The 13,385-nt window shown below is 37.9% G+C and overlaps 1 protein-coding gene across 2 annotated transcripts in view; it reads right to left on the bottom strand.

Annotated features, from left to right (window-relative positions):
- Positions 1-8,316, bottom strand: part of necab1 (N-terminal EF-hand calcium binding protein 1) — a 524,092-nt gene extending 515,776 nt beyond the window's left edge. The window contains exon 1 of one of the 2 annotated variants that reach the window (XM_039737164.1): positions 7,819-8,316. In XM_039737164.1, coding sequence (XP_039593098.1) covers positions 7,819-7,905 — 87 coding nt within the window. In that variant the 5' untranslated portion in view covers positions 7,906-8,316. The remainder of the gene's footprint in view (positions 1-7,818) is intronic. The other variant, XM_039737163.1, reaches the window with a different exon arrangement.
- Between the last annotated feature and the right edge of the window lie 5,069 nt (positions 8,317-13,385).

Raw genomic sequence — 13,385 nt, forward strand, 5'->3', positions numbered from 1 at the left:
ACTGCTTCTTAAATCCCTTCACACCTCTCCGCCAGTGTCCTCTGTCTTCTAAATGTGCTGATAAAGAGAAGCTAGGAGCAGCCGGCTATTCCATCCCCCCACCAATTTAGAGCGTGCACGAACTTCTCTCAGCTCATGCCTTGATTGAGTATCTGGGAGTGAAGTGGAGTTTTAGAGTGGAAATAATAGATCGTTGTTTGGAACACACGCATTTCATGTCTGTTCCGTTTCTACAGTAATCTGTGTCAACACATTGTTAAAACAGAAACGTTTTTTATATTCTAGTAGTAGATGACAAAATGTAGGCATAAACTATACTGTATGAAGCCTGAAGTCCAAATAGCAAAGAAACATTTTCACAAGAATAACACAATTGCGCTTTTATTCAAAAATATAACTGCAGAAACAAAAAGCCGTCTTAACATGCGACATTGACAGCAGTTTATTGTAACTGCCTCTGTGGTTCAATAGACTCAGCCCCTGCTTGGGAATCAAGAGGTCACGAGTTCGATCCTGCACCTCTCTGTTTTGAGAAGTAAACTGCTCTTAGTCTTACTGTTTTAGAATAAAAGCATACATTTGATTTCAGTCTGTAACAGCCGGTGCAATTTATGATCCTTGTAAAGGTTAGCTTTTTTTTTTTAATTCACTTTTCATTCTCTCAGTCGCGTTCAGAATCAATCCATACAACCCCATCTGACACGGCTGTTTTCACTAAAGACGCGCTATAGCTCTGCAGTGTACCACGATGCATACTAACACCAAACCCCCCTCCCCATCCCCGGGTTCTGACACACAAACGCTGGCGAAGCTGCCTTCTTCGTGTCTCACCGTCACTTGCTTTTCTTTTTATTCAGTTTTATTGAGTGTTCCTGCCAGTCCCTGCATGTTGCTGTATGCTGTTTCTTTTGTACTCCAGGACATGCAGAGGAGAGAATGGTAAAGACCAGTAACTTCGGCGCTATATGCAATCATCAGACACTCCCCATCTGCCCGTGTCGTTCAAACACAGGAACATATATTGGTGTAAAAGTATAACAAAAGTGCACTTTTATTCAAGTGCACTTTTTCCATCACCTTTTCCTGTAAGAAGCAATGTACACACTTCTCTCTATGCTGTGGTTTCTATTACACACCTGAAAGAAAGAGACAATATATGTGAAAATATAATCGCACTAATGCAATATTATTTGAAAACGAACAGCGTCAGATCGGGTGTGAATTTATGCAGGAACTGGAAATTCTCTGATGCAGGGAAGAAAGTACAGTGTCAGGTGCTCATTCAGTGTAATAGAAACCATAGCACAGAGAGGTGTGTACACGGCAACAAGTACACGTGTCGTAAATGTAGGAAGGACGGTCCTTGGGTGTGTGGGAACTGTTAATATTTGAATGTGATGATTTTATATAGCACGGAATGAAAATCTGCACTTCTTAGCATTGCACCATGCAAGCTGTCGTATCAATCGCCTACTGTAACTTGCTTTCTTTTTCTTGGTTATACAGGTAGTTTTGAATAAAAGTGCACTTGTTTTGTTTGCGAAATGAAGTGTCTGCGTGCACTTTTCGTGGCATTACACGTGTATTTTTTGAGCATGCCCGTTTGAGCAGTATAAAAAGTATTGAAAAGTATAACAAAACAACGGGCAGATGGGGAGAGTCTGATGATTGCATATAGTGTCGAACTTACTGCTCTTTACTATTCTCTCCTCTGCATGCCCCGGAGTACAAAAGAAACAGAATACAGACGCGCTATAGCTCTGTGTTGTACCACGATGCATACTAACGCCCCCCCCCACCCGGTTCTGACACACAGACGCTGGCGAAGCTGCCTTCTTCTTATCTCACCGTCACTTGATTTTCTTTTTATTCAGTTTTATTGAGTGTTCCTGCCAGTCCTGGCATGTTGCTGTATGCTGGATATTTTCACATGTATTATCTCTTTCTTTCAGCTGTGTAATAGAAACCACAGCATAGAGAGAAGTGTGTACATTGCTTCTTACAGGAAAAGGCGATGGAAAAAGTGCACTTGAATTTGACGCTAGTATGCATCTTGGTACACTGCAGAGCTATAGCGCGTCTTTAGTGAAAACAGCTGTGTCAGATGGGGTTGTATGGATTGATTCTGAACGCGACTGAGAGAATGAAAAGTGAATTAAAAAAAGCTAACCTTTACAAGGATCATAAATTGCACCGGCTGTTACAGACTGAAATCAAATGTATGCTTTTATTCTAAAACAGTAAGACTAAGAGCAGTTTACTTCTCAAAATGGAGAGGCGCAGGATCGAACTCGTGACCTCTTGATTCCCAAGCGGGGGCTGAGTCTATTGAACCACAGAGGCAGTTACCATAATCTGCTGTCAATGTCGCATGTTAAGACGGCTTTTTGTTTCTGCAGTTATATTTTTGAATAAAAGTGCAATTGTGTTATTCTTGTGAAAATGTTTCTTTGCTATTTGGACTTCAGGCTTCATACATTATATAGTTTATGCCTACATTTTGTCATCTACTACTATAATATAAAAAAACGTTTCTGTTTTAACAATGTGTTGACACAGATTACTGTAGAAACGGAACGTTCCAAACAACGATCTATTATTTCCACTCTAAAACTCCACTTCACTCCCAGATACTCAATCAAGGCATGAGCTGAGAGAAGTTCGTGCACGTTCTAAATTGGTGGGGGGATGGAATAGCTGGCTGCTCCAATCTTCTCTTTATCAGCACATTTAGAAGACAAAGGGCGCTGGCGGAGAGGTGTGAAGGGATTTAAGAAGCGATTTAAGGTGGGACGGAATTACGAGTTTTTTCGTAGGCTCTGGTAATTCTAGTGTTAAGTACTTTAATAGGATTACGTATAAAACATTGCTTGATGCATATTAGAATACTCATTTCTATCGAATTTCCTGTATATGTTAGCAATATAATTTGTTTACAAAAACTATACATGTGCTAAATTTGACATTTTCCTTTTTTCAATATAAAATGAATAATAGAAATAGATTTGTTGGAAATGACATACAGATGAACAAATAAGGTCACTTTTTGGCAAAAAATATGTTAATATATACACATAAATAATACTTTAGATTAAATAAACAATTGTGATGCTCTCTGCACACAGTTAAATTTTTCAACCCATATTTTTCAGTACTACTGAGAGCAGAACTCTTTTTTTTTTTTTTTCCATCCCATGTATTACATGGCCAGCAGAGTCTGAAATGATCTCACTCCAGGCCCTTTGAAGGTTGTCACATATCAGGTTCCTTACTGTGGTTAGTTTGACAAGTAAATATTTTCATGATTGATTTTCCAGTTTTATATTCATCAGATTGTTATGCTATATTGGCAGTTGTGACATGCAATCTTGATTTATTTACTGCATGCTCGATGCACTCATTGATTTAAGAAGAAACATGTTCATATAACATCTTTTAAATTTTAATTGAGTGTACTTTGGAAAGCATTATTAAAAATGTTAAGTAACTTAGTTTTGGAATATGTGAGGTAAACTGGGGTATCTAAGCAAAAACCAATGCAGATATGTTTTTTTTAATAATGTCTTAACCAATATTCTCAACTTCTCATCAAAAAAATGAAAAATCAGAACGTAGACTGAGGAAGAAAAATATATTACAGTGCAGTCCTAAGCCATTTACTGTAGAAATGGAGGGTGGTGTATGATTTTTCAATTTTCTTAAAATTAGATGATGAGTTAATTCTGGTAAATATGGCATTAAGGCATGGGTTTCCATCTGGCTCAACACTAAAGAAGGTGAGGTGTTAATGAAGGTTATTAAAACCTAAAGGTGTCAGACAATAAAGCAATAACAGATGACCAGTAGAGTCAGAATCTAGATGCATATCGCCATAAAAGGCTGGATGCTGATTGCACCTTTCACAGTCAGGGTCAAAATACTGAATAAATTCACACCAAAAACTAGCCAGCAGTGTTAGTAACAGAATCATTGATGGACACTATAAGAAACAACTATAACAAGTTGTTTATTACCAGATTCTTTTTTGAAAATGTTTGCTTAAACATTTTAACATATTATTTATATTGTCTGAAAAACTGAGGGTTCAGCCATTTACCTTACCAACAAACCAGTAGGCACGTACACTACCATCACATCCACCAAAGCTACTTTGCCTCAAAAATAAATGAACCGTGGGCAGACTCAAGTTATTAAGCCATGTTGTTTGTCTAATCTTGGCATCACAGATCAACCTTTATTGTGTCACAAAACACCAAGGGGGGATCCCCCCATGGCGAAAGAACAGTGAATGTCTGCGTGTGTGATGGGCTCCCAATTGGTGAATCGAGCACAAATAGAAAAAACATAGGTTCTTAATTGTGATATGATCATAAATATCAAGTGGAGCTATAAATCAAGTAGGCAACCCATCATGACCAAATTCTGCATTCAAATACTGTATGGCAACCTTCTAAACCACAGTTCTAGGGTTAACAAGCCCATGGGCCTTGATCCAGAGGGTCAGAAACTCCTGCATTAATGAAATGTGACTATTTATATTTCACAAAAGCATTTTCATTCTTGCCATTTTCTCTTATTGCAATAGGAAAAAAATAAAGTGATCCTGTTACCTTAGGAAAACTAGAGACACTGTGCAAGCTTTACTCTGTCATGACCACTGTTCTGGAAGCCATTAACTGATCGATGAGGTGCTACACTCAGTTGTCATATGGTGTGGGTGTACATACATAAAACATAACATGTTTTTACCTTGAGATTTCAGCAGAGATTTCAACTCTGTATCGGGTACTTCTTTCAAAAATGTTACGTTTAACAAACCTGAACAACAGTTAGTCACAGATCTTCAATAACTAACAACAGTACATAACATAATACCATTTTTACATCACTTGAACTGGACTCTGCTGTCCATGAAAGCTATTGAGCTATGATATTTTAAAGTGCTAACTAGTAAACAATGAATTGAATAACCAGCATATCTGGAAAAGAAGAATGTAAATCATGACAAAAATCATAATATAGTAAGAAAAAAACACTAATTATCCCCATTTAACATTGTCACGATCTAATAAAAAATGACCAAACTTAGTTTGACCCTAAAGCAGAGTAACTGGGAAAATAACAGCTTGCTTAATTAGACAAGAAGTCCAATTAAAAACAAAAGTTGGTTGGAACAAAATCCTGCAGCCACAGTAGCACCCAGGACTAAGACTGAGACCCACTGTTACACAGGCAGGTGCTCAGCAAATGTCAAATGTGATTAACCTCAATCAGTGGTAATGAGATCCACAAACACACTTTTGCCCAGGAGTCCCTGATGTCCTTACACCTCTCACATGCCCATAAACCACAAGTATTATCTGGGCGATCATCCATGCAGTTGCCTGCAGCCATCAGCCTATGCACTTCTATTATTAAACAAGGACCATTTTGTCATTCTTAAAACTAGGGTGATTCTGGTTTCAATATGTTGAACAGCATTAATGAGATTTGCTTTTATGGTATTCTAGCTTTTCTGAATTAGTGTACTAATTACTGAATTACAAATATTCTGTCCAGTTTACAAAAAAATACAGCCTCAAACAAGAAATGCACCCAGCTACTTTTTACTTAAGTGCCATGCTATGTAGCTGTGTATTTTAACCCTTATAAGGAAACAAAGCCTCTTCTGGAGTTTATTTTCTCTTTCATTATATAAATTATAAAACAATCATTGTGTGCTCATGCATCTCAGGGCTTTCTAGAAGGTGCTACAATAAAAATGAGAAGAGGCACATTACACATTCTAAAGCCAAATTAATTCTACACCATACGATGTACTGTTTGCAGGAATGCAACAAATGTCTTATTGTCATCACAGAAACAGAAGCTGGGATTACAATGTTACAGGCATACAGGTGCCAAATGCAATCAGTGAACATTACGTTATTACAAATACTGTTACAGACAGGAGCTGGATTTAAGCACAAGTCTGCTGTAACTCCTGGGATGGCTTTCAGGCTAGCTGTTTTTGGGTGTTGGAGTTATTGAGATATTATGTGGAGTTAGCACACATTCCTCTTTATTCTAAAAGAAAATTATTTGTCTAGCATTTACTAGCAACACCCACTCCTGTCCGACATTGTGCTCTTTATTACATGTGGGGTAAACTGTCTTTTTGTAGGATTTAAGCAGCACCTATGCAGAATCCATCCATCCATTACATTACATTTTGAAGTTCAAGGTCCTGAGGGGTGAAGGCTATTCTTAAAGCATCATGTGAAAGGCAGGAACCAATCTGGAATGGGGCACCAGTTATTTCCAAAGTATAATCACGAGCACACACACACAGCTCACTCCAAGCCGATGTAGATTCGGTAGTTAACCTGACCAGCACTTCTCTGCGACGTGGGCGGAAAAACTGGATACACAGAGAAAAATGCAGCTCCCACGGGGAGAACATTCAACCTACACACTAAGAAAAACTGGTCTTTGTACAGTAATCAGACTTTCTTGCCGCTGTGATGCAACGGCTATAACCACTGAACTGCACTAGAGTTACTGCTGTTATTTAAATTAAAAATCGTCAGGGTGATATTTAGAGTATGTACGTTACGTAGAAAGATAGTCCAGCAGCAGCGGATTCTTTTTTCCCCTCTACGTAGCAAATTTCATCCATAATCGGTCAAACCTGGATAATCTAAATGAACGATTTTAACCCGCTACGAGGTTGGTACCAGCCCTGGACAGGGCGTCAAGAAACGATCGTGCAGACCCCCACATTCAGTCATGTGGAGCCAACACGGAGTCGCCCGCACACACGTCTGCGGGGAGAGATGCAAATGGGTGCACTGTGAGTGCCGCACCAGCTCTCCACACACCTCGTTCTCTATCGTGTATCCGTCAGATGTAAATGTCTTTTTTCCTTTCTCTACACTACACATCGACAATCCTCCACCCCAGGTTAATTTAATAGGATATAAAAGATTAAGAAAAAATGCCGATTTTTGTTAATCGGGTTGTCAAGAAACTTAGAATTATTAAAAGGGACACCGGCTATGTATTTTAAAAAGCAGTACATCATTAGATGTACACTTCGTAATATTAGCACACCGTTAATACCGCTGCCTGGTTTGTTTTTATCCCATTTGCTAAAACAGCGGAAAAGACGTAGTTTTTAAAATGGATAATTCATACAAGAAGTATAGGTTCCCGTTAAAAAACAGCAGCTTTCATTTGTGTTTACACAAATAGCGTTTATTTGTAATCCGTCCTACAATCTCATAGCCGTTTCTGAACACCTGTGGGCACATACACCCCTGAGCTGCCAAGATATTCTGAAGCCAAAGTCGCGCAGATTTTTTTCGAACGATTTATTTCCGAAAGTAATTAGCAACAACCTTTATACCTGATAATAGCAATGGCTTTGTTTGTCGTTTTTATTTCTGGCGGCTCAGCGCTCGTTTTAATTGCTTTTGAGCGTATTTTTCTGCAGGGCAATAACATGCAGCTTTAGGTTAATTTCGAGTAAACTACACTGCGTTCTTTTTGCTGTCAACGAACCACGGCCCCAATGCGTTATCTACACATCTGAGATAAAATGTAATGTCAATAAATGCAGGGCTTATTTCTATATTGCTGCCAGCCACTGCAGCTGCAAAATACTGACGACTTTCAAGAATATTGCTACTTCTATAACCCCTCGGATGACACTGCACTTGTTTAACCACACATTAGGTTTCTACGTTAAAACGTTTTCAAAACCAAAAGTTTCAAAGCAGCAATATAAAGGTGCCCATATTTCCGACACAACAACAATACCCTCTTTCTCCCACTTACATCGATAAATATGGACATGCCTTTCTTCATTTCCAGTGGAGTGCGGGCTTCTTCTGAAAAGGACTGCGTTTCTTCGGATGAATCCATGGCTTTTTACCCAGAAGTTTCCTGGTAAGTTTGTAGTTATGCAGTGTGTAGCTTTCAGATCAACACTTCGAATTGCCGACGGAGACTGGAACGACGAGCCCCCTGCAATGACTTCGACTTGGCGGATGATTCGACGACTGACCGAGTGGCTCAGGCGCCAAGTGAACGTATGGCGCTTGTCAAATCCCCCGCCTCTCCAATAACGCGCTAGCCCGGCAGACGCTGCTGAAGAGAGAGGAAGAACCGGAGTCTGGTAATCGGAACGCACCAAGTCTGTGCTTAAAGCGCCTTGCAGAGCAACTGTGCATGGAGTCTTCACGTTCGATGTCAGTTAGTATGACAGTTCATTGACAACATAAAGTCAGGGTTTCCCGAAGTTCATGCTGCCTTTTAAAAGCGCACCTCAGATAATAAATTCAGTAGGTATATACAACAACGCATTTATCGACCTGGACGGTAATTTAATGCGCACTGCCGTCTTTAGTTTGTAAAAACGTGGCAGATTTTAAAATTCAATTTTGATATCCATTTTGCCATACATCATTCAGTTAATTCAGTGGGAATAAGGGTCCAAGACAGGGGGAGTCCCTCGAGTAACCAACCCTGGTAGGAAGCTCCATCGCACATAAAAAACAGAGATCGGCAATGAAATAGGGAAAGCAAACCGTATTTTTCCTGGTAATAACGACTTAATATTCTGTATCTACTGTTTATTGCTATGCACCAGTAAGTGACTAATAGATGAACTCCTGGTAGTCCTAGTTCTAAAGTCTGTAAGGCTTACTAAGACTCAGCAAAGCATGTATTAATGTATTGTTACACTGCAATAACTACCACTAGATGTATCTGGGCGGCTCAGTTCTCATTTGAATCTCGCAAATGAGACATATCCTAACTACATATTTGTATATCACCAACAGAGGGCCTGGGAAGCCTGCCAGTCTATTTTGGCTTCAGTATTCCTCTAAGAAGAACTTTGAATCTCCTTTTTTTTTCTAAAATGTGTATGAGAATGGAGTTTATTTTTTCTATGTTACCTGTTCATGACCTGGAGCATATTCTGCTGCATAATGTGTTTGTACCATTTTCAACTACACAATGTCCTGTGCCCTCTAAGAGGAAGTTAAAATAAATACAGCCTTAAGGAATAATTATGGCACCTAATTTTAGTGTAATGGCTGAGCCAACAGTGTGTGCCAAAATCAAACAATAGTGCAAGAATCCTTGGAGACTGCAACATTACAATAAACCCATTTCCAGATGTGGATTGATATCCATTTTCACAAGATGCAGCATCCATTTACCAAGCTTTCAGGCAGTAAAAACTTTACCTGGCTTCGTATGTCAAAGAAATCTCTGTGGGAGGCACTTGAAGAGAATTGCAAAGTCATATCTTGTTATAAATGAACTCAAGCATCAACTTCATTTACTTAAAATAGTTTACTCCAAGTGTAAATTATTGACCTGATTTTATAATGTAAAGACGATTTTCTGCCTGAATGTTATTCAGATTAAGGCTAAGACAATTAAAAAATAATAAAAATCTCAGTTTTGAAGATGTACCTTTTGAATGTTTGAAGGGAGAAATGTGCCTTTCCCCAAGACAGTGTTTCTTTTCTAATGCATTCAGTTGCTGCTGAAGGCATCCATCTCAGGCCACAGAAAAATGTGATATATGAACCTGTTAAAAAAAGAAAAAAAACTTTGATCATAACAGGCTCAATTTAATTATTATAAGTTCATCTCAGACCTCTCCAGTGTCTTTTATTTAACAAAACAGTCATTCATTTATTTCATTTGTTCTTGATAGATAGATAGATAGATAGATAGATAGATAGATAGATAGATAGATAGATAGATAGATAGATAGATAGATAGATAGATCACCAAGGAAATTGTAGGGTTACAACAGCAAACAAAAAAAGACAAATATACATATAACAGGAATTCTCACAATTTTTTTAATGCTATCAAGGTACAAATACACATAAAACTGCAATTATTTCTAAATAAATTAACAAAGTGTGGATATTTACCAGGTGTAAAATTATTTGAACTGCACATACCTATAAGTATCAATTTTACAATACAGGATATCTATCCTTGGCACAGCATATTGGCACAGTGTATTGCACGTAGCATCATTGTCTGTTAAGACCAGCTCAGTACCATTCAGCACACAGGGAACAATACCTCCTAGGTCATGGGTAACATATTATAGAGCCTGATGACTGAGAGTAGAATCGACCTCACATAGCATTCCTTGGTTCGACAAGTTGTCTCAGTCTGTTACTGAATATGCACCTCTGCTTAGCCAAGACCTCATACAGGGGGAGAGAGTCATTGTCCAGGATAGAAAGCAGCTTCTTAAATGAGCCCTATCATATCTCCGCCAGGGTTCTTCCCCTGGCTGGTGTTCAGATGCTTGTTCTGTGTCTTTGTTGTACACTTTTGATTTATCTGTATGTGTTACTATTTCATTTGTTTATGATTTGCAGTATTCTTTATATTTTATGTATCTATATCTAAGCCTGTGTGATGTTCCGTGTGATTTAGTGATTGGTCCCTTAAGAGGCGGGACCATCTGCTAAGCACCCCCAGCAACTGTCCTCCGCTCTATAAATCTGGAGTGCCTTCCATAGTTCCTGGCGCTAATTGTGAATGTGCTGTGGTGTTGGTATGTTCCTGAGCCTTTTTCTGTATTTTTTGATTTTTGACATGTTTGCTCTGTTTTTGAACTTACCTTGGATTTCTTTATTGGTACTGTGTTTGACTTGGATAGCCTTTGCTTCAGGAAATTCTCTTTGCCTTTTGAACTATTCTGAGCTTGCTTGTGTTAAGAATAAGTCTTTTATTTTGTAAAGATCATGCCTTTGCCCTTATTATTAGCCAGGGTGTGACAGTAATATTCATTACTAGTGGTCATTTTTGGGAGTGCTTATAGGAACTTAAGTGCTCTGGGACTCCCAATTGCCTGACTCCCAAGACTGAACTAATCTTTTTAATCAGTTTATTTAGTCTGTTGGCATCACCTGCACAAATGCCTCTTCCCACAAGCCTCACCAGGAAAAGTGGATGGGAAGATGAGATGAAATTATTACAAATACATTTTATAGAAAAAAAAAGATTACATTTCACCTCCCCTAACCATTCAGAGGACAGAGAAGGAAGCAAAAAAAAAACAAAACAAACAACCATACTTGAGTTATCGCTCAGGGATGCTGAACCATCCAAAAGCTTAGAAACAGTTCAGCAGGTTTTTTTTGACACTGTTTATTATTAATTTATTCCCATTTGCTGTTCAGTTTATTGTTATTTTAGTAATATTTTGGTCAAAAACACATTAGTATTTGATTTCTGGTAATTTTGTCCTCATACATTAATGATTTTTATTTTTTGTTATGACTTTTTGTCTCAGTGTTTTTTAATGGAAGCTGCTGGATTATGGTCCTAAATGTTGCCTGGCAATATGGTATTCACCTGTGCCAAAATAATTTTACTATAATAGTAGAAGACAACATATATGGCAAAATGTCCAAAGTTTGACTAATCAAAGGAAAGGCTTTGTTAGAGATGAACATTCAAATAACAACCAAAATAAAAAAACAGTTTAGAAGAATACAGCTGTCTCAATATTGTTTATCTCTACAGTGTGCATTGTCAACCACATTACACACAAGGCTCATCATGGCTTACAGTATTTATGTAAGATGGCAGTATGCATGTTATAGCATTCTTGCTTTGAATCTCATTTTAAAAAACCTTGTTGATATAAAAGAAGCTAACAGGCTCCTCTTGGATGGCATTTTAGCAACTTTCTGCTCATTCATTTGACTTTGTATAATGCTTTGCTTATCAGGTTTTGTTGTTTGGTTCCCTCTTTTGCATTTTCTCTATATTCAGAGGTTTGCTTTGTCTTCAGAAAAGATTTTGTCTTACCCATTTCAGCACTTTTATCTCCCGGTCTTCACGATTTGTCAGGGTACCCCATGCTTCAAAGTGTCTGTGAAAGATTCTAGCTTTTCTTTGTAAAAATAATTTACAATTAATTCTGCTTACTGACTCTGCTAATATCCTAAACTATTCTAATTCTGACTGCTAAACTACACTTATACAATCTGTACCACACACAACACACATCTGATCCATGGGACTCTAAATTACTTTTGGACTGTTGCTTTAAAAGTGAATTTGACTTTATCTATTTTTTCTGGTGTTTTTGGTTACATGGGTTAGGAGTCTTCCACTTGAGCATTGTCACTCACCTTGCTAGCAACACAGTGTAAGGTACTACAGTAGATTTTTAACCAATCATTTGGTGTTACACCAAACAGTGCTCTTAGAAGATTAGAGATTATTGTGACTCCAACACTGATTAATAACTAAAGATCATAATTAGGATCTTGATCCAGATAAATATTGCATAATCTGGGTGGAGAAAGGGGTGCGTACAATTTTAAGATGAATTACACAATGGTTTACACAAACTGATTAAGAGTCCATTTTATTGAGGACTTAATTTCCAGTCATTATCTGAAAATATCATTAAAAGTATTCATCCCTACTGCTGCCTATTATCTAGAGGTGCTTTCTTTTGAAAACTTTCTATATCTTTATTGCAGCTAGAAAGTGTCATTTCTGCAGTAGGTAATGAAAGCAGGTTAGCAAACATGGGCAGTTTACTTTTAGTAAAGTTAACAAATTGCTTATACAGCACTAAAAGAATTGTGTGATTAAAAAATTGTATTTGAGACAAAGTTCAAAAGAATGTGGCTATACTGTCAACATACAGTCCTATGTAGGCAGAGTATTCCTTATACATTAGTAAATGCTGTGCATTATATGGATAGTGGAAATGTATGATTGTGGTGTTGCCACTGTAAAAGGATCTTATGTCATGTTATGTTTACTCACCAACAAAACAAGCTTAACACAGTTGCTTTTTTCAAAACATAACATGCAAGATTTCTTTTATTGTTTATTTTCCTCCATTCTCCTTATACAGTTTTGCCCCATCCTCTCCTTAAGCTACCTCTAGTGCTTAATTCCAGTTCCACTACCCTCCATACCCTTATAGTTGTTAACACTCTATGTTCCATTTAAAGAAACAGTTTAAATTTTTAAGAACATTTATTTCAATATATTTAGAAAACCAAAAAAATCCATGCCTATATGCTGAAGTCCAGTGTAGACTACCTGAAACTTTTGACTCTGCTGAAGGGGTTTATTTTGCCTTTTTCATGGCAGTGGATCATTCTCTTTTGTTATTTTGTCATAAGTTAGTCTTTGAGGAGAGCTAGAGATCCTCCACGATCTGGTCACAGACATATGCTGTTCTGTATGGTCCGGTTCTGGAAGAGCTGTAAGATGTGCCCTAAGCCTCCTTAAGCTTAACTGTTCTGTATTCACAATGTATGGTCTGGATGTTGTTCTTCCTTGGATGGTTCTTGTTGTTTGTACTGTTCTGATCCAAACCTTCT

The sequence above is a fragment of the Polypterus senegalus genome, chromosome 15, assembly GCF_016835505.1.
Source record: "Polypterus senegalus isolate Bchr_013 chromosome 15, ASM1683550v1, whole genome shotgun sequence".
In the NCBI taxonomy this organism is placed as follows: domain Eukaryota; kingdom Metazoa; phylum Chordata; class Cladistia; order Polypteriformes; family Polypteridae; genus Polypterus; species Polypterus senegalus.